Raw genomic sequence first — 18,747 nt, forward strand, 5'->3', positions numbered from 1 at the left:
GATAGGGATATCTGTAAACTATATGGATGAGTGTCTTGCAGTTGTTCAAGGTGTTGAGCAAGCCATTGAGAAGGGTTGGACATACCTTTGGGTTGAATGTGATTCTACAGGCATTGTGTTAGTTTTTAATTATGGTTAACTAGTATTACACCCTTACTAGATGAGCCCGATGGGAAATTAGGTCTCCTTCTAAAAAAAAAATAAAATAAATAATAAAAAAATAAAAAATTGGGTTTGACCGTGTGTTTTTTTCGGTGTAGAAAGAGAAAGTGTAATACTAGTTAACCTTTTTAATTATCAACCTTGGCAAGTAACGCACATGTGGAAGAATTGTACCCAAGTCTACTAAAACTGATAACATCTCCAGTTTGGAGAGAACTAAATTTCTCTTTTATTTGCTTCTTTTTGGCGTTTTACCACGACTTGATTCCATGACCAAACTAGCTAAATAAGCAACCACACTACCAACCGATCAATGGGGTCGCGGTCAGAAGTAAACTTCTCCGCAGACACTGCTGATAATGAATGGTAGAGTGTAGGCCACATTGAATTGGAACACCAGATGGAAGCTCCTCACCAACCTTCAAATTTTCTCAAGGTTTCTTTTGTACTTTCTTCAGAACATTTTAGCAACCAGATGGCTACTCCTTCAGTGAGGGCTGAACCTGTCACTACCCACTCTACAATTCTATTTCCCTTTTCTTGTCTTTTAATACAAACTAGTTTTGAACACACGTGGCTATGCCACTCTTTGCCACAATTTGCACCGACCAATGTTTTCAAAAAAATTCTTAATACATTTTAACCCCTAAAAAAAACATAACAAATATTAAAATAATATAAAAACAATCATCTTGTAATTTAAGATGCAAAATAGGGACAAAAGCGTTCAATAGTTTGTATTGACAGAGACAACTCAATCAAGAAAGTTAGCTCACACAGCAGTAAGTTTCGTTTTTTACTTTTTAGCCCCTAAATAAAACAACTATTATATTTGCATTTAGCTGACTCTTTTGTATTTTAAAATAGAAACTGGAGTACAATCGTCTGAATTGGTGCGAACGGAATTTTCCACATCAAACGGCTCACTTGCATGCGCCTCATTACAGGGTATAATAAAAGAGCATGTCTTCAGTGCGCGAGATGTATGGTGCGCAGGTAATGTGGGCCTTTGGATCAGTATTTTTGCCATGCAATACACACGCACCCTTTGGTATGAGTAGCCCAAATTTGATAGCATATCATACGACGTGCGCACCATAGATTTAGCCATAATAAAATTCGGAGCAAAACCAACGAAACAAAAATTATTAGCTCATGATATCCACTCGTATATGGAGTACTGACCTTAAAAATCTTAACGCACCTCCCACGTTTTCCATCTGATCAACAGTTTGCTAGCAAAGTGCGACAAGGAACATACCCAGTAGACACAGTGTCGTACGTGTGCAACTCAAAAACGACAAACACGTGTTTAGTTAATCTTATTATTCCATTTTCCCATTTTTTATGTTTATGTAACGTACCAATAAGTCACAACAAATTCTCAATGTACCAAAAACCCCTTCCCACTAATCCCCATTCACAACTCCAGTAATAAAGTTCACTACGTAATAATACATAACCACGAAGGCTATAAAAGTAATATCCAGTACTTTTCACACTAATCGTTATCCAATTTCAATTCCCCAGAAAATATTTACCAGGAAAAAACAGAAGTCATCTGTTTCATCACTCTTTCTTCTTCTCAGCTTGTCAGGAGAGGACCCAACTCAAAACTCAAAACTCCAAATTCACATTCTCTCTCTCCTAACTTAGCAATTTTCAGGTAAAGTTATGTTCTTTTTGATCAATTGTAATACATGTATACATAGTTTAAATCATTGTTATGATAATTTAACTCTAATTTTGAACATTTGGTTCTTGTTTTCTTTGCATGCAGATATCAAGAATAAGAAGACAGAAAAAAAAAAAAAAGTAAGAAATAAGGAAAGAGATTTTTTTTTTTTTTTATATTCTTTTCTTTTATTGCCTGTGCATTTTTGTTTCTTGGCTTTAGAAATAATTAAAAAGATTAATTTTATGTTAATCTGTTGAAAGAATTGAGCTATAGTCTTGAATAATGATTAGTAAAGTAGGGAGTTTTATATCACAAGGGGTATATTCAGTAGCAACACCATTTCATCCATTTGGTGGAGCTGTAGATGTTATTGTTGTTGAACAACAAGATGGGACTTATCGAAACGCCTTGGTATGTTCGGTTCGGTAAATTTCAAGGTGTTTTGAAAGGTGCTGAGAAGATGGTTAGGATTTCGGTTAATGGGGTTGAAGCGAATTTTCATATGTATCTTGATAATTCGGGAAGCATATTTTATTAGAGAGGTTGTTGTTTGAGTAATGAGGATGGGGATAAGAATTTGGATAGTTTGGTAACCACGGGGGGTGATGGTGGTGAGAAGAATGAAGATACTAGTGTGAGTATTTGTAGAAACGAGAGTGATGTAGATAATGCTGAGCGTAGTGATGGAATTGAGAACAGTGAACTTGATGGTGAAACGAGGTTATATGAATTCGAAGGCCAACCACCGTCTTGTGAAGATTCTGTTGAGTCGACAGATTATAGAGCTTATTATGAGCGGTTAGAACAAGCTGACGATCAGAGTTCTGATTCGGAGGTAGTACTGTTTAGTGTGGATGGCCATGTACTAACAGCACCCATCTCTTTAGAAGTAGACAATGTAGATAATCTGCAATTGAGCACCCCACAGTTTCATTTGGGTCCTGGCGAGGGAGCTGATTTTGATGGAGACAATGAGGATTATACATCTGGTCAGGAAACATGGACTGCCGATTTTGGTGACATAGAGGCTTCGGCACCTCTTAATTCTGGAGAAGATTATAGCAATGCCTTTGGGAAAGTTTCAGAGAATAGCACGCTTAATGTAGAGGTAGTCGATGAAGTTCAAGTGACTTGTAGCATTGACAACGTAGAAATCCATAGTGTTGAGCATATTAGTTCTGTGGATCCTCTTGATGGTATGAAAAAGGAAGACACTTTCAGAAGCTGCTTGGAACTGACAAACTTAAATGAACGTGGTGAAGATTCCAAGTCTCGTGATATGGATTCTTCATGCATTGAAGTAGGAGTTAAAAACAACTTTGAAAATTCACCACAAGACTCACCATTAAGTATTCCGTCAACTGAGGAAATAAAGGATGGAGTTGAAGCCTCTGAGAGCAATGCTTTGATTGTTGATAGTTCAGGGTGCTTGGGTTCAGATAGCATCTCTCTCCATTCTGTTAGTAATGATCTCGAATGGAAGGAGGATCAGTTTGATGTGTCTCCGCAGGCCCAAGGGGTAGAAAACAGTTCAGGATTATCTGTACCCGAACAAGAATGTAGCAGCAGCGAGCCTATGCAACCACAAACGGGAAGTTCTGATTCAGGGAGAGAGACCAACGTGGGCATGGGTAAGAATCCAACTCTCTTGGCTATAATGATGAATATCCTTTTTTTAGTTCTTTTTTTTTTTTTTTTTTTTTGGCTTGTCATATAGAATATTCATTCAGTTTCATACTTTCATTCAATCTTCTTGTTGCTTGCAGGATTTGAGATATCTTTATGTGGGAACTTACTCCATCCTGGTATGGGGTTGAGTCTTGCTGCTGAAGCCTTTGATGCATTTCGCATATCCGAGGAGGTGTTTAAAGCTTCTGCTGCATCAATTATAAAGGAAGAAAACCTTATTGTCAGGTTCAAAGAAAGGTATTTGTCATGGGGAAAAGCTGCTCCTCTTGTTCTTGGGATGGCTGCATTCGGTTTAGATTTGCTTGATGAGACAGAAGATACAATTCATGTTGAGTTAAATGAGACACCAAAACCTGGCGGAGATACTCCAGAAATCACCTCTACTCCTTCTGGGCGCAGATGGAGGCTCTGGCCGATTCCGTTCAGAAGAGTTAAGACCATTCAGCATACAAGTAGTACCTCATCAACTGAGGAAGTATTTGTTGATTCTGAATCCGGTTCACAGAAACCGCATTCAGCACTGACTCCATCACCGAATGCGGGTAGCGAGTCTCCTCACAAGAAGCTTGTAAGGACGAATATCCCCACAACGGAGCAAATTGCTTCTTTGAATCTGAAAGATGGTCAAAATATGATTACCTTTAGTTTCTCAACCATGGTCCTAGGGACACAACAGGTCTGGTGTACCGTTTCATGCATTTGTATATTGTGTATGTATTAATTTAATATTTCACTAACTGATATTCAACAGGTTGATGCACATATATACTTGTGGAAGTGGAATGCGCGAATAGTTATTTCTGATGTGGACGGAACCATCACCAAGTAAGATTTCCGAATGGACTAAGGTGCTTTTGTTAGTTACTGATACATGTGTGAAGTTTCTGTCCATGCTACCTTTCTTTCGAGGCATCGATTCAGTCGTTATTCTTGCAGCATTGCTTAAACGGTTGTTTTTGCTTCTATTTGATGTCCACACACACTTCTGTGCACACAAACACAAGTATGCAGCTGGCTTACTTCCTCGTTATTTTAGCTAGAAATGATGCATGCTAATAGAGATTGCAAGGACTTCTCAAAGTAAATGTTTAGCTGGTTTTAACTGTTTTTCTGCCTGCTTTCACAATTTGAGTTTGAGTTTGAATTGATCAGACATAGTTATCAAATCGTATATCGTTTCGTGTATCGGTTTTCATTTTTACTGTAACACTTAAAAACATATTATTTTTTATTTGTATGTGTTTGTGGCTTTGTGCATGTGTGTGTAAGTTTCCTCCACAAACATACATGAGTAAAGTCTTATCATGTACAATACTACTAGTGTGGGGCAAAAAATGTCATCATTTTAAACCTTTGGCCCCAAAGTAGTATTGTACATGAAGGGCTAAGCTACCTGCACGGTTCTAAAAATCGGTCTAGGCGGTCTCTAGGCGCTAGGCGGTGCCCAACCGACTCGCCTAGGCCCTAGTCGTTTAAAAAATCGGTGGACCGACTAGGCAGACCGGCTAGGCGGTCCAGTCAAGCTTTTTTTTTTTTTTTTTGAGTGATTAAATGTCGAAAAATAAAGGCCCGTGTAGGCTTAAGATTTGAATGAGTTTAAAAGACTTAAGTCTAATGTAAATTATATTCCACTATAACAAAGAGTATGTTTTTATATGAAGTAAATATTCCTCAACTATTACGCATTTTTGTAATAAGTATCTTTGTTTGTGTTTATTTTTTGAGTTATGGTAAATGATTTTCTTCATTTCTTGTAGTATATGTGTGTATTACTATATATATTAGGAAAAAAAACCACCTAGCGCCTAGCCCGTCTAGGCATAGGCGCTCTCCCACCGCCCGACTACCGCCTAACATTTTTTAGAACACTGGCTATCTGTACGGCTGTACAGGAGTAAGTAAAGGTTCTTTGATTTTGGATTATTGTTTATCATAACTAAAACCTAAGATGGCTTTACAAAACTTAGAAAAGAGAAGAAAAACTAAATATATCTCAAAACTCGTTTTCGCATATAAGTTTTCATCATTTCATGCATTTGAAGTGTATCGCCTTATACAGGATGTATCATTTATCATATCTTGGATGCTATGGTCAGTGTTGTCAAAATCGTATGATTCACGAGTCGAATCGTACTATTCAAGTCGAGTCGAAGTACAATAATTTGGAATTGCAGGTATGAATCGGATGATAGTGGAATCGCTCTAAAATCGCGATTCGAACTGACAAAATCGTCAAAATCGCACAATTCAATGACCAACGATTCAGTGAAAAAGTCTTTTCTTCTTCAGATTTCAGATCTTCTTCTTCTTGTACTTTTTTCTTTTTTTCTTGCCTGAATCGAGAGAGAGAGAGAGACAGAAAGAGAGGAGTTGCGGCACCTTTTGTTTTGTCGAAGATATTAGGTTTAGTTAGAAAGACACGTGACTACTTTAAAGAAATGGGTGGTCTTTAAAAACTGGGCCAGTCTTAGTAAGTAAATTTATTTGGACTTTTCTTTCACTTGGACCATAACTTAAATTCTCAATCTGACAATTGCAAATGGCTCATTTAAACATTCGCCATCCTTGGACCTTAAACTTTCTGTAATTGGATACTAATAATAATAATAATAATAAAATATAAAATATAAAAGAAAATATACATATCTATAAAACGATTTATTAATTTGTGGATCTTACGATTCGCGACTCGATTCGATTCTCGATTCACTGAAAATTAAAAACAATTTGCGATACGATTCGGGAGTTGACAACTATGGCTATGGTGTGATACATATCGTTTTGCTTTTGATATGATATGTATCTTGTATCTTACAATATTGATGACTATGATCACATATATTAGAGAGTTATAGTTTGGGTATAACCAGAATGGATGCATCATTACATCCTTCTCATATTTACTAGATTAGTGCTAGGGTTCCTACATAAATAGAATTTGATAAGTGTATTTTCTGTGTTTAGATCGGATGTCCTAGGACAGTTTATGCCATTGGTTGGGAAGGATTGGACGCAATCTGGGGTAGCACGGCTTTTTTCGGCAATTAAGGTATGCCATTGACCATCTTAGTTATCTTTTGTGGATTCTTATTATTTGCTAGCATTTCAATGCAAACAGTCTGTAAAAGTTTTTTCCCTACCTTCAGACATTGACAGGAAGAGACCTTCTCCTTGCCTCTTTCCTTGATGTTAGATATATTAGGCTTTCACATTTGTGTCAAATATGATCTCGTCTGCTTTCATGTTCAGTCTTTATGTTTTTCCTGGTCCATTTTCTTGGGCAGATTGCAGCACAGAGTAATTATCATCAATCTAAGGCAATGACAAAGTAAAACTTTACCTTTTCGAAGAAAACTCAATTCTTCATTATTATAATTTGATTACGTTATATCTAACTAGGGGTGTACATTCAGGTCGGTTTGGGTAACCCGTATCCGAAAAGTCGGTTTTTGATCGGTTTCGGGTTGCCTGATAACTGAACTGATAGTTTCAGATCGGTCTCAGGTTCTGGTAGGAGGAGAAATAACCACTGAAACCTGCTCTCTATCTGACGGGATCGGGTACTCCGTCGGTTTCGGTTTCAGATAACCCGATTATTCAAACCAAAAAAAAAAAAAACAGATCTGTTAAAGAAGAAGAATAAGGTGGAAAATGGTGGGTGGCTTGAACATATCCATACAAAAAAATAAATAAAAAGTAGCACACCACAAAGTTACATCATCATCACAATGATTTTGAAACAGTACAAGAAGTACTTGATTCATTGGTGAAGACATGTAATTCATTGCTCAAGTAGGAGAGGGTGGAGACGTGGAATGATTGTTTGACTTTTGTGGGTGTCGTTCTTGATAGAATTATGTACTTGGTATGGTATTATTCTACACTTCTGCGTATGTTTTTTGGTATTGTAATTTAGGACAATGTGGGTAGTCTTATGGTGTGAGTGGTAATGGTGCGAGTCATTAGTTGCTTGCTAATGATCTTAGTGATAATGTAATGGACGAAAAAAAAAGTTAATGTGATGGATCATTGGCTACATCTATAATATATCTTTTAGTCATAAGAAAAAGAAAAAGAAAAATGTACTAAGACTTATAAGTCGCAACAAAAATTGGAAGTCAAGAAGATAGACAATGGGAGGAAACAAAGATGAACAAAATATGAAAGACTCCAGGTTTGTGATGAGCAAAAGATGGTGGTTGTGGAGTTGAATGATTGGACTGATTTTGGAAGCGACTATGGTGTTGTTGATACTTTCTCTCAGCTAAGGTTGGTGGTGGACTAGCTGAGTGGTGCAGTAATGATGATCTTGATTGAAGCCACAGTGAGAACCGTGAAATATGAGAAAGTTTCTATTTTTCTTTTCTCAAAAGCAAATAAAATTCGATTTTAAGGAGGTTGAAGCTTTGGGAAAACGCTGTAGAACTAACATTGTGGTTAAAATAACGACTCCTAATCCTAATAAAAATATATTCCAAATTCTAAGAAAATTCAATTTTTACAAAATTATTCATGTAATAACCATTGTGGTTAAAATTAAATATTAATTAACTTTAACTTTCCATGCTCCTGCATCAGAGTCAGATTATACATATTGCAACCGTTGTTCTTCTAGTTTTATTGAGCTGATGCTTTACTACATTGAGCTGCAGGAAAATGGATATCAGCTACTTTTTCTGAGTGCACGTGCAATTGTTCAGGCTTATCTAACTAGAAGTTTTCTCCTCAACCTAAAGCAGGTACTAAAGATTCCTTGTTTGTTGCTTGTTCTGTAGTCTGTTGATTTTGGCTTCTGGGTGCTAAGGATCAATGTGGTTTCTCAGCATTGATCCCTCCCTGTGTATGGTAAAAAAAATTCATGAAATCATTTATTAAAGGTTCTCAGCCTTTATACAAATTTATGCTCTTCACCCCAGGTACTCTAGAGTTTCTAAGGAAATGATTATATTCTGATTAAATTATAGTGGGTCGGGTCTAACTTAATTACATTGGCTTATGATGTTGTGTGTTTGGTTTTTTATAAGAAAATAATTACCTATTTTTCACTCATTATATGACCATTATGCACCACGAATAACTTTTGCTCTATAATAACTTTTGTTATCAACTATTCAACTTATTGAGCCTCTTGGCCTATTGCCGTTGAAACAAAATGTGGACATTAAGTTCTCTCAGTTTCACCCTCTTGGCTTTGATTAGCCAAGATCCCCTCCTTTCACAGGATCAGATTCTAGTATTCTACTATATCAAAATTTTAATAGAAAAGCTGCTGCAAAGAATTACCAACTCTTTTTTGGTTGCAGGACGGAAAAACTTTACCCAATGGGCCTGTTGTCATTTCACCTGACGGGCTATTTCCTTCATTATACCGAGAAGGTAACTCTTTTTCCTGAGAAAATAATTTTGTGTTCCTGCTTGCTGATTCTTGTTGATCAAATGAAAAAGAAATGTTTCTAAGAGGAGAAATGTTTCTAAGAAGAAGTACCCAAAGTTAGAGAAGAAGCAAATGATTTTTAGAGTTAGTGATTATGTTCATAGAGTAGGGCATTGAGTTTGTTACTTTTGAGGGATTTCCTGTACTCTACTAAACCAATTTGATTGGAAAGAAAGGGCCATATTTTCAAAAAAAGCACATGACTTGATGACTATATATTTACAAAACAAAATATTACTATTCGGTACACATTTTCAATATCCATAATAACGTACAAATATAATGGTTGCTAAAAACCCTACCAGTAATTGCGTGCATGTAATTAGCACTCGAACTATAGCGACTAAGATAAATCTTACTATAAGAGCCTAGGCATCCTTATGGTACTTGTCAGAAGTCTATTTCTATGTTATAATTCAGTCAAATCACATCAACTCCTACAATCGGCAGAAGCTCGTACAAAGCCAAGATTGGAGTATCCAATGCCCCGTATACCCGTATGAATCAACCTAATCTATCCCAGACCAAGACTGACTTGACCCAGAAGAAAAAACAAAACACAACAAAACCCAAAAATCTATGTTTGATGTAATTGCGAATTTGCTTTAAGATTTTCCCCATAGATACACAACTTGAAGGTAGGTTTGTACAATCAATTTCTGGTGTGCTTGTATCACATGAGAACAACTCCCATAGGATGTTCACTTTTCGTGTAGATGTTCGTGAAATATGATTTTGGAAATTTTCTCAACTCTTGAGCAATTTTGATGGGATAATTAAATATGACGCCAATCTGGAAACTTTTATGGAAGAGTTCTTCATGAAAACTCTTGAAGGTGGCGGAAAACTCCCATGCATGTGCGTGTTTCATGAAGGATTTAAGCTAAAAAGTGGGGTTTCCATGGGAAACATTTCCCCTAGATTATCAAACACACCATGCATTTAGAGAGCTAGGAGCGAAAAGCAACTCTTTAATCATGTTTTGTATGTGTACATATCTATGTAATACCTAACTAGATATTTGATGGAGATTCTTTTATCCACTTTTACGTTCCTATATTCTGTTCGAAGTTTTACTTGGATAGTTAGGCTTGTCATGTTTAAACTTCCAGCTAGCTAAACCTGTGGGACTTGGGAAGCTCTAGGAGAAACTATCTTAATTACTTATCAATTATAATTGTTTTTCTTTACACACGTGCGCATGTGGTGGGTGTGTCAGTCTTATATATTCCCTTTATGAGTTACGACCTGTCATGATAAACAGTGTCTTTGTGCCACAAGTAATTTTCTTTGTTTTGTTTTTGACCATAGAAAGGGCAGATGTTTGGGGATTGTAAGTGGTAAACTCTTGGCTGTGAAGAACCATAAAGGAATTTGCATATACGTAGAAGGTCATGGAATGCAAACTTGATTGTTTACTGTACTTGTTATGATGTAAAGTACAGTGGAATAATAATAAATAAACAAATCAATAAGTAGGGTTTCAACCCAATTTGACATTCAAAATCATAATCACTCTAAAATTTCTCGGTAACAATAATATTCGTTTTAATAGCATTCTCTAAAAAACAAGAACTAGTGAATAAGGAGGCTATTATCCCAATTATAGTGATCTTGCCTTTTTTTAAACCCTAAAATACTCTAGATTGGCTTTGTTCATTGAGCCAACATGGCCTCTTAAAACAAAATTAAAGAAATAAAGAAAAGGTCAATTAGGGGCGCTTATTACATCATGTTATCTCGAACTTCATTGTATACTGAAGTACATGATAATAAGCAACATACTACATGCATACGTAGGCTGCTATTGGGTAACCCACATCATATGATGCAAGAATCTCATACAGCTTTCTTAGGTGTCATAGGAGAAAAAACACACGGGTTTCATGTGGGATAAGAATTGGGAATCATTGCTCATCAGATGATGGTTATTCTTATTGAGAGGAAGAGATTTGAGGTGGGGTGGAATGGTATTAGGGGTCGAAGCTTGATAGGAATTACTGAGAGTAGAGGGGGTTACAGGACCAAAGGGTTTCTAACAAAAGAGACAGCTTTGTGGGTTGCTAACAGATTCCACTCTTTCGCTGCAAGCGAGAATACAAATGATGTTTGTGCTAACAGAAGAAGGGATGCTCAGTTTGCAGTGAGCGTTGGAATAAGAACCAACAAGAACGGTAGGTCTGTGCAAATCTTTATTAGCCAACGCTCCAGCAAAGGTCGTTCCGTCTTTCTCTGTGTACCTGAAGTCAAGAATGGAGAAAGTTGGACAAAATTTGCTACATCACTTAAAGGTTTCACAAAAGGTTCTACAGTGATCTTAAATCAAGGGAATGGGAATGCTAATCCAACAGGGACAGTTGGTCTTAACTTGAGAGACAATGGCAAACAGGAGAGATCGAAGACTGGTTCTTATCTCCATGCTTTGCTCGATGGGGGAGGTGAATGAGTAGTTGGGATAGAATATGGTACCGAGAAAAACAATTTGGAGGGTCAGGGCGAGGTGGGAGAAGATGAGGCTGAAGGGGGGGAGTGAGACACAATCATGATGGTGGGGAAGAGGAAGAACCAATCATAGCTGAAGTTCAGGTGAGGGTTGTTAACGAGAATCTAGCTTGGGATAGTGTGTTAGAGAAAATCAAGCTTTGTAAGAGATTGATCTTGAAGGAGAAAGGAGAAGGGACCGACCAGGAGAAAAAGGTGGTGTTCAATGAAGATGGTGTCTGGGTGTCGGTAAGATGGAGAAAATACTGTATCGCCGGAATTGATGGTCTCGAAGAGGACACTGAAAATAGATCAGTGGCTGGTATTGTGAGGGACGAAGCAGGAGAGCACAGAACAAGTCCACTTGACACTGCTTCAGCGGTGGTCGGAGAGATCTCAATGGGGGAGGAGACACGTGCAGAACATTTGAATTTGAATTTGCTTCATCCTTTGCCAGCTGTGAATCCAACACGTGTTGGAGTACTTTGTTGCACAGGGGTGGAGAATGTCAACTTGAATGAAGAAGTGGATGGTAGACATGTGGTGGAGGAAGTTGGGAATAATAGTGCTATTTGCTCGGGAATGGATGGAGTTTCTATGGGCCTTGTTGATGGACTTGACAACCAATATGTGGGTGGTTCAGGCCCAATCGAATTCAGGGCCACCACAATGGGTCCCTTAGTAATGTTCAATCTGTCAATTGATAGTGCGCATTCTGAAGAAAGGGGATGTCTTGAGAAGGGGGGCGAACCAGGTGAATCAAGCTCTTATGGATAAATTGGACCTTGTGTTAAATAAGGTCCAAAGTTTCCGCTCAAGCCCAAGTTCAAGAATTAAAAGGCTGATCCGAGCATCAAAAAAAGGAAAAAGTTATGCATGCATTGGAGAGTGTAGAAAGACTTTGTAGGAGCTCGCAGACCACCAGTAATGGTCCTACATCCATTCCTATGGTCTTGGAGGTATGTGTACCAGAGACAATTGGAGAAAATAAACCTCCTCAAGCAGTAATTGTGAATTGTGCCGATGGGTGTGGATCTGCAGACAATCAAGTGGTGTTTGTGTGGAGGGAGAAGGAAGAGGAACATACTTTAAATCCCATTCTGCATGAAACAAATCAGCCACAGTTTGATGCCGGCAATTCGCACAACAAAGCTTGGCTCAATCTATTAAGGGAGACAGAGAGGAGGAGCAACCAACAACTAGAAAGGTAAATGGGTGTGCGGTTTCCATGGGTCCTAGAGGAAAGTCAACTACTTGGGGAGGCAATGTTCTGAGCAGGAATGGTCTTTGTAATGATGAAGTGGAAAGCATTTTTGATGCAACTGGGACAGAAGATTTTGCTAGGTCTGTATTGGTTACTACTGATGAAGGGGGTGAAGTGGCTGCTAAAGGAGTGAGCGAGACTGAGCCAAGTGGTGATGCTGTTCATGTCGACGCATCACGAGGGGATCACCGAATTATCTAGTAGCAGTAATGTAGGGAGAAAGGCAGGCTCAAATGATAACTTGGTGGTGGATGTTTGTCCTCGAAGGATGCATAATGACAATCTTAATGAAAGAAATGTTGAGGAAATTGCAAGTAGAATGTACAATGGTCGAAATAGTGACGACTCTCGGGATTGGATCAAATATATGGTTGTGCCTTTAACAGCCAACTTGGGGATATCATCAGGTTTGGGAAATACAGGTCTTCAAAAACTTTTTGGGGAATTACATAGAAATAATCGAAAGGAGTGGGATTGGGCAAACAATGGGGCTTGATTCGGACAATAATCAGCCTATCATGGAGAGGAAACACGATGATAATCTTGTAGACTAACTGAATATATCGCTAGCAATGATGTATTAGTTAGAGATAGGGATAAAAAGTGGGATTTCTCGTCTAACTTTCGGATGTAGTTAGTCGAGAACTTGTAATTGGGATATTGGGATCGTTATAGGGCGTAACCTTAGATTCTTAGAATGGGCATTAGGTCTCGGGAGGTATCTGGTTGCACCATGTAAGTGAGTTTCTCTCTCACATTTGTACACTTTTTACAGCCTAATCAATAAATTTTACTAATAAAAAAAAACTGCCAATAATTGGCTGCAGATGCTGATGTAGTTGCAAACACCTCGCAAATGGGGCTTCTGATTGATTGTGATATGGGTGGTGTCATTTGTTCAGAATACTATCACCATGTTGTGCTATAACTATTAATTTACAAACAAAACAGCTTTATGGGCCTTGTCTTAGTGGAATATTCTCCAATTGGAACTGCTTTACCTTTATGTTATATATGTCATCGATTGTAAAGGAATATGCATACGAGTCTGAGAAACATATGCACATGCTTGCTATTCTTTTAAAATTATCTACTACGTTTCGTCCTACTTCACTCTTATGATTGAATTTTCCTTCTAATTGTCAGTTATCAGAAGAGCACCTCATGAGTTCAAAATTGCATGTTTAGAGGTACTATCCTGAGCAGCACACTTTTTCTTCTCGTGTTTTTGTTTTCTTTAGTCTTTTCAGTACTTGTTTTAATTTTTAATTATGTTCAACAGGACATTAAAGCGCTCTTTCCTTCCGAATATAACCCGTTCTATGCTGGCTTTGGGAATAGAGACACCGATGAGCTCAGTTATAGAAAGATTGGTATCCCTAAAGGCAAAATATTCATTATTAACCCAAAGGTCTTTAAATTTCTCTTATATTCTGTCTAATTTACAGATTTTGCAAGTGATTTGAGGATTTGTATAATTTGATCTCTACAAAAATTGGCAGGGTGAGGTGGCCATTAGTCATCGCATTGGTGTAAAGTCGTATACTTCCTTGCATACGCTAGTCAATGACATGTTCCCGCCCACTTCAATGGTGGAGCAGGTGATTACTCGTCAATTCTAATTGTTAACACCATCTACTTTTTCTTAATAGTTGAAGATGATCTGTTGCCATTCTATAACTCTACAATGAAACTTACAGGAGGATTTCAACTCGTGGAATTACTGGAGGGTGCCGTTGCCAAGTATTGACTTATAGCTTAATCTGAAAGCACCAGAAAGCTCTCATTTTTGACAGGGCATTTCATAATTCCAGAGGCTCAAACAGACCACACAGAATTTTCCACAGTTGACGGAAAGGGGACCTTAATTAATTTATACATGGGCCAGAAACAGCTTTAGTCTGCTCATTCTTTCTGCACCTGAAATGAGGTGCTGATGTTGTAACTTGTAAGTTGTAACACATAATCAATCTTCTGGAAATTTTGGATCATTCCCACGAAAGATCTCTTACAGAATAAAACATCATTTCAATTTTCTCTTTTCATTTTTGCATTTAAGCCAATCTCAGCTCTATTTGGTTCTTTCATTGTGTATTACTAACTTATAAAGTATTTTTTAGGGTAAATATTGGGATTTGGGAACGCTCTAGTCTAACAGAATCCTTCTCCAAGCAAATCTAAAAATATTGTTGTGAAACCATCTAAATTTATGATTGAAACATGGTATCTGTTTGTGAAAGGTTTCTCTAGGGAACACAATTTTCCACGAAGGTTTTTACCACTTCCTCGGAGTCTCAGTGCATTGGACATAAATACCCCTAATTATAATTTGATATGAAAAGTCTAAACTCCGGATTCAGGAAGGAACCAACAAGAACTTTTCCACAATCTCGTTTTACAAGCATGAATGCTAAATAGAATTCTATTCGTTAGAAAGGTTGTAATTCAGGAAAACGTGAGTGAGTAAAATATAAACATGAGTCTTATGAACAGCAGTACATGGGCTTCAAATCCAAATTGCTCTTCACGATGTTTCAGTGAGGAGTGTTAGTTAACTTCATGATGATGCTAGTACTTCTTGTTAATTGTACAAGTTGTTATTTGGGAATTTGGGGTGATAGCAACATAATAAGAAATAAATCAAGCAATAAGAAAATCAGTGCGGATGCCAAATTGCGATTTTTTAAAATTGTAACACTCCTTCAAACCCAAGTATCATCTAAATCTACAATGGGTATTCATTAGCTCATTTCAATCAACGATTCAAAAGGAAGAAAGCTTTATAAAACAAATAATTGGATCAGTTTCTACAACTTTCCGATGGGGTTTTATCGAATAGACAACAACTTTTTTTCTAATGTAATCGAGAAGGTAAGATTTGCAGAAGATTTTAAGGGATTAAGATCATCAAAGTGATTAATGGTGCAAGAAGATCGATAATATTGATGGGTTTTGTTGCTTTGTTAGTGTTAAAGAATTGAAGATGACGAAATGCAGAAGAAAAGTTTACACGTGAGAAATTGAGCATATCCAGTTGTTTGGAGACAACTTGTAAATCCGGGTAAGTGTAAAAAGGATTCGTGGAAAAATGCAGTCCCTTTCTCTATTGGATAAATCCAAAGTAGTCATAAGTCCACAACTTCTCCCACTGTAATGATTCTTTGCGGACAAGTCTCTGGACATGTGAAGCAAGTCAAGCAACAAAAACAAGAAGTTCAAATTGAGAGTCATATCGAAACGTTGATTCCTCCATAAATTTGTGAACTATCTATGAAACTTTAAACAATTCCAAAGAAAACAATATCTCTAAACGTTTAACATGTATATATAAAGGATCCGATGTGGTTTAAAATAAACAACCGCTGCAAAGGATTTATTGATTTTTTTTTTTGGTAAAGAAGGATTTATTGATTTGTTGCAATGAATTATCTAATAATCAAATCACCAAACTATAGTTCAGGGCATTACATTGGAGTCGGTTATAAGTTCTGTAGGGGAGTGATATCCTCATAAAGTTATCATGCACGTGTGGAGTATAAGCGAACTCAGGACATCGACCTCCGAGACCGACCTGTGAACAGCTCCCTTGTGAACACACATGTGCGCAGCATGAGCGAACTTAGGACATCGACCTCCAAGACCGATCTGTGAGCAGTTCCTTTCAGGTAGGTGGTACGAACAAAGATGTCTCAGTACGAATGCATTGCAAGAGACAGAACGCCTCGGATAAGATGACCACCAGGGGTAATCATTACCAAAATCTTACTTGTATTTCCCACCATCGGGAAATAGGGGCGACCGCGCCAACTCCCAATCAAAGACATGACTTCTAATACAACCAGCCCAACACTCATTCACGATCTCCACCTTACACGTGTGCACAAGACACACATGTCCCCCGGATTGACATTTCCTCAAGCCTATAAATATCACCTATTTGAACTACGTCGGACCTAATTCCTCTCTCTCGGAAAAGAGAAAATACCAAAAAGAGGATACGTAGGCAGCTCGCTCACAAGCGAACTCGGTCCCTCCAGAAAATCTCAACCCTCTTCCCTCTCCCATCGCAAACACTAAGGAAAACCAAAACGCTCCTTTACATTGGCGCCATCTGTGGTTTCGATTACTTGAGAAATCACGTTACCCTAACTACCAACTCTCCAATTCTCAAGCCCACGAAGCATGGTCAGCCTCGAAGCTCAGGTTCAACACCTTGCAGAACAACTGGGTGTAACAAATGAAAGCATTTCCTTACTCAGGCAAGAAAATGCTACTTTGCGGCCCAAGTCGACGCTTATCAACAAAGAACGGTCGGTAATGTTCTTTGAAAATGGCATCAATGAGGTTAATCGCCAGATTAACGAATTGTCACATAGGATAGGCCAAAGTGCGGTCGGAAAAGACGAACCCAAATTGTTCAAAAATGCTCAAGACATACCAAGATCCCCGCTTTCGGCCGACGCGTTCTCGGTAAATTCTCTCCTCAAGATTTTATCCAGCCATGTTTCCCCATGTATGATGGCAGCACCTGTCCCGGTCAACATGTGGCTCGATACATTCAGAGTTTGGCCCTCTACGTTCTCCGAGTATAATTATCTTCCGCGTCGATTATTTCCGGCCAGTCTCAAGGATGGCGCACTTGATTGGTTCTTCTCTCTCGAACCTGATTCTATTAAAACTTTTGAGCAGCTTACTGACCTATTTGCTAGCCAATACGTGCATAACAGACGTAAGAAGGCAGATCTCGATTCGCTGTTCCAGTTATCATTCCGAGAGGATGAAACCATTCGCCAATTCTTAGGACGGTTCAAGGCTGAACTATTGTGTATGGAAAGCGGACTGAAAGAGTCTTTTGCCACACTGGCATTTTCTAATGCTTGTCGAGTGCGTAATACCGACCTCTCCAGATCGCTCATGAAGGAACGCCTAGAAACGCTATCCGAACTGTACGCCCGTGTTGACAAGTATATCAAGTTGCAAGAAAGTTTGAAGTCCAGTGGTTTAGCCGAGAACCAGGAGGTAGCAGCGATCTCTGATCATACCCCGCGTACCAAACAGCGATCCAGGTCGCTGGCACCTAAGGTTGGGACCCGCCAAGATAACAACAGAGAATTCACTGTCTTGACTCGCTCTCCTAGTTACATCCTCGACAAGATCCGGCGAGCCTCGTACTTCCGCCCAGACGTGAAGCAGCCAGCAGATCGACCTGGCAAGCCATATTGCGCCTTCCATAGAGCCAAATGTCATGACACGAATGCGTGCTGGGGGCTTAAGCACTATCTTCAAGACCTTGTCAAAGCTGGTCACATTAAACAGTACACCAACATTCCTGACGGTGATTTGCATCATAAACTCATGGCTCGCCGTGTGCACAGCCGATCTCCACCTCGCCGAGTGCGCAGTCGCTCTCCCCCTCGCCGTTATCATCAAGACTTCCAAGCTCGTCCCCACCGTCGAGGACGACTCCAAGAGCGTTCTCGTCACGAGCGCAGACAACACTCCTCAGATCGGGACAATGCTCGCACAATTCACATGATTACTTTCCCCGATGATTCAGTTACCTCATCAAGAGAGAAAAGACGTCGTGTTGGCGCTCTTCACGAAGTATATCACTTTACTTCCCAAGCAGAACATGCTCCGCGTCGCTCAGGCCGCCATTTAGGAGATATCATTTTCACAGAGGCCGACCTCAACAAGGTCTGCCTTCCTCACAATGATGCATTAGTCGTCCACGTCAAGATCAGCGACTGGACAGTGAAGCGTGTCTTGATAGACCCGGGGAGTTCCTGTGACATTTTATTTTACCACACTCTTCAAGAAATGAGTTTACCCAAGTCAGTTCTGATAAACCCGATTGCCCCTTTTTATGGTTTCAATGGTTCCAGAGCCGACCCAGTCGGTGATATCATCCTTCCCGTCTCAGTGGGTTCTAAAGAGGACAAAGTCAGCTGCAATACGCGCTTCAGCGTCTTGGACATCTAGTCGTCCTATAATGCCATATTAGGACGACGATGGATCCACTAAATGCAAGCTGTACCT

At 38.8% G+C, this 18,747-nt stretch overlaps 2 protein-coding genes across 2 annotated transcripts; both read left to right on the forward strand.

The window, feature by feature from the left end:
• The first annotated feature begins 1,650 nt into the window (after positions 1-1,650).
• PAH1 (Lipin family protein) lies at positions 1,651-14,790 on the forward strand. The gene is made up of 11 exons (XM_086570018.1): positions 1,651-1,828; positions 1,943-3,471; positions 3,607-4,205; positions 4,281-4,354; positions 6,494-6,578; positions 8,182-8,268; positions 8,833-8,905; positions 13,855-13,898; positions 13,991-14,119; positions 14,211-14,309; positions 14,409-14,790. The coding sequence occupies exons 2-11, from the start codon at positions 3,039-3,041 to the stop codon at positions 14,463-14,465; spliced, it is 1,680 nt and encodes a 559-aa protein (XP_086426144.1). The 5' UTR covers positions 1,651-1,828; positions 1,943-3,038; the 3' UTR covers positions 14,466-14,790.
• Positions 14,791-17,226: 2,436 nt separating this feature from the next.
• Positions 17,227-18,690, forward strand: LOC147488369 (uncharacterized). Its single transcript, XM_086574356.1, has one exon. The coding sequence runs from the start codon at positions 17,227-17,229 to the stop codon at positions 18,688-18,690; it is 1,464 nt and encodes a 487-aa protein (XP_086430482.1).
• Positions 18,691-18,747: the final 57 nt, after the last annotated feature.

This window comes from Coptis chinensis, chromosome 7 (genome assembly GCF_015680905.1).
Source record: "Coptis chinensis isolate HL-2020 chromosome 7, ASM1568090v1, whole genome shotgun sequence".
Taxonomy (NCBI): Eukaryota; Viridiplantae; Streptophyta; class Magnoliopsida; order Ranunculales; family Ranunculaceae; genus Coptis; species Coptis chinensis.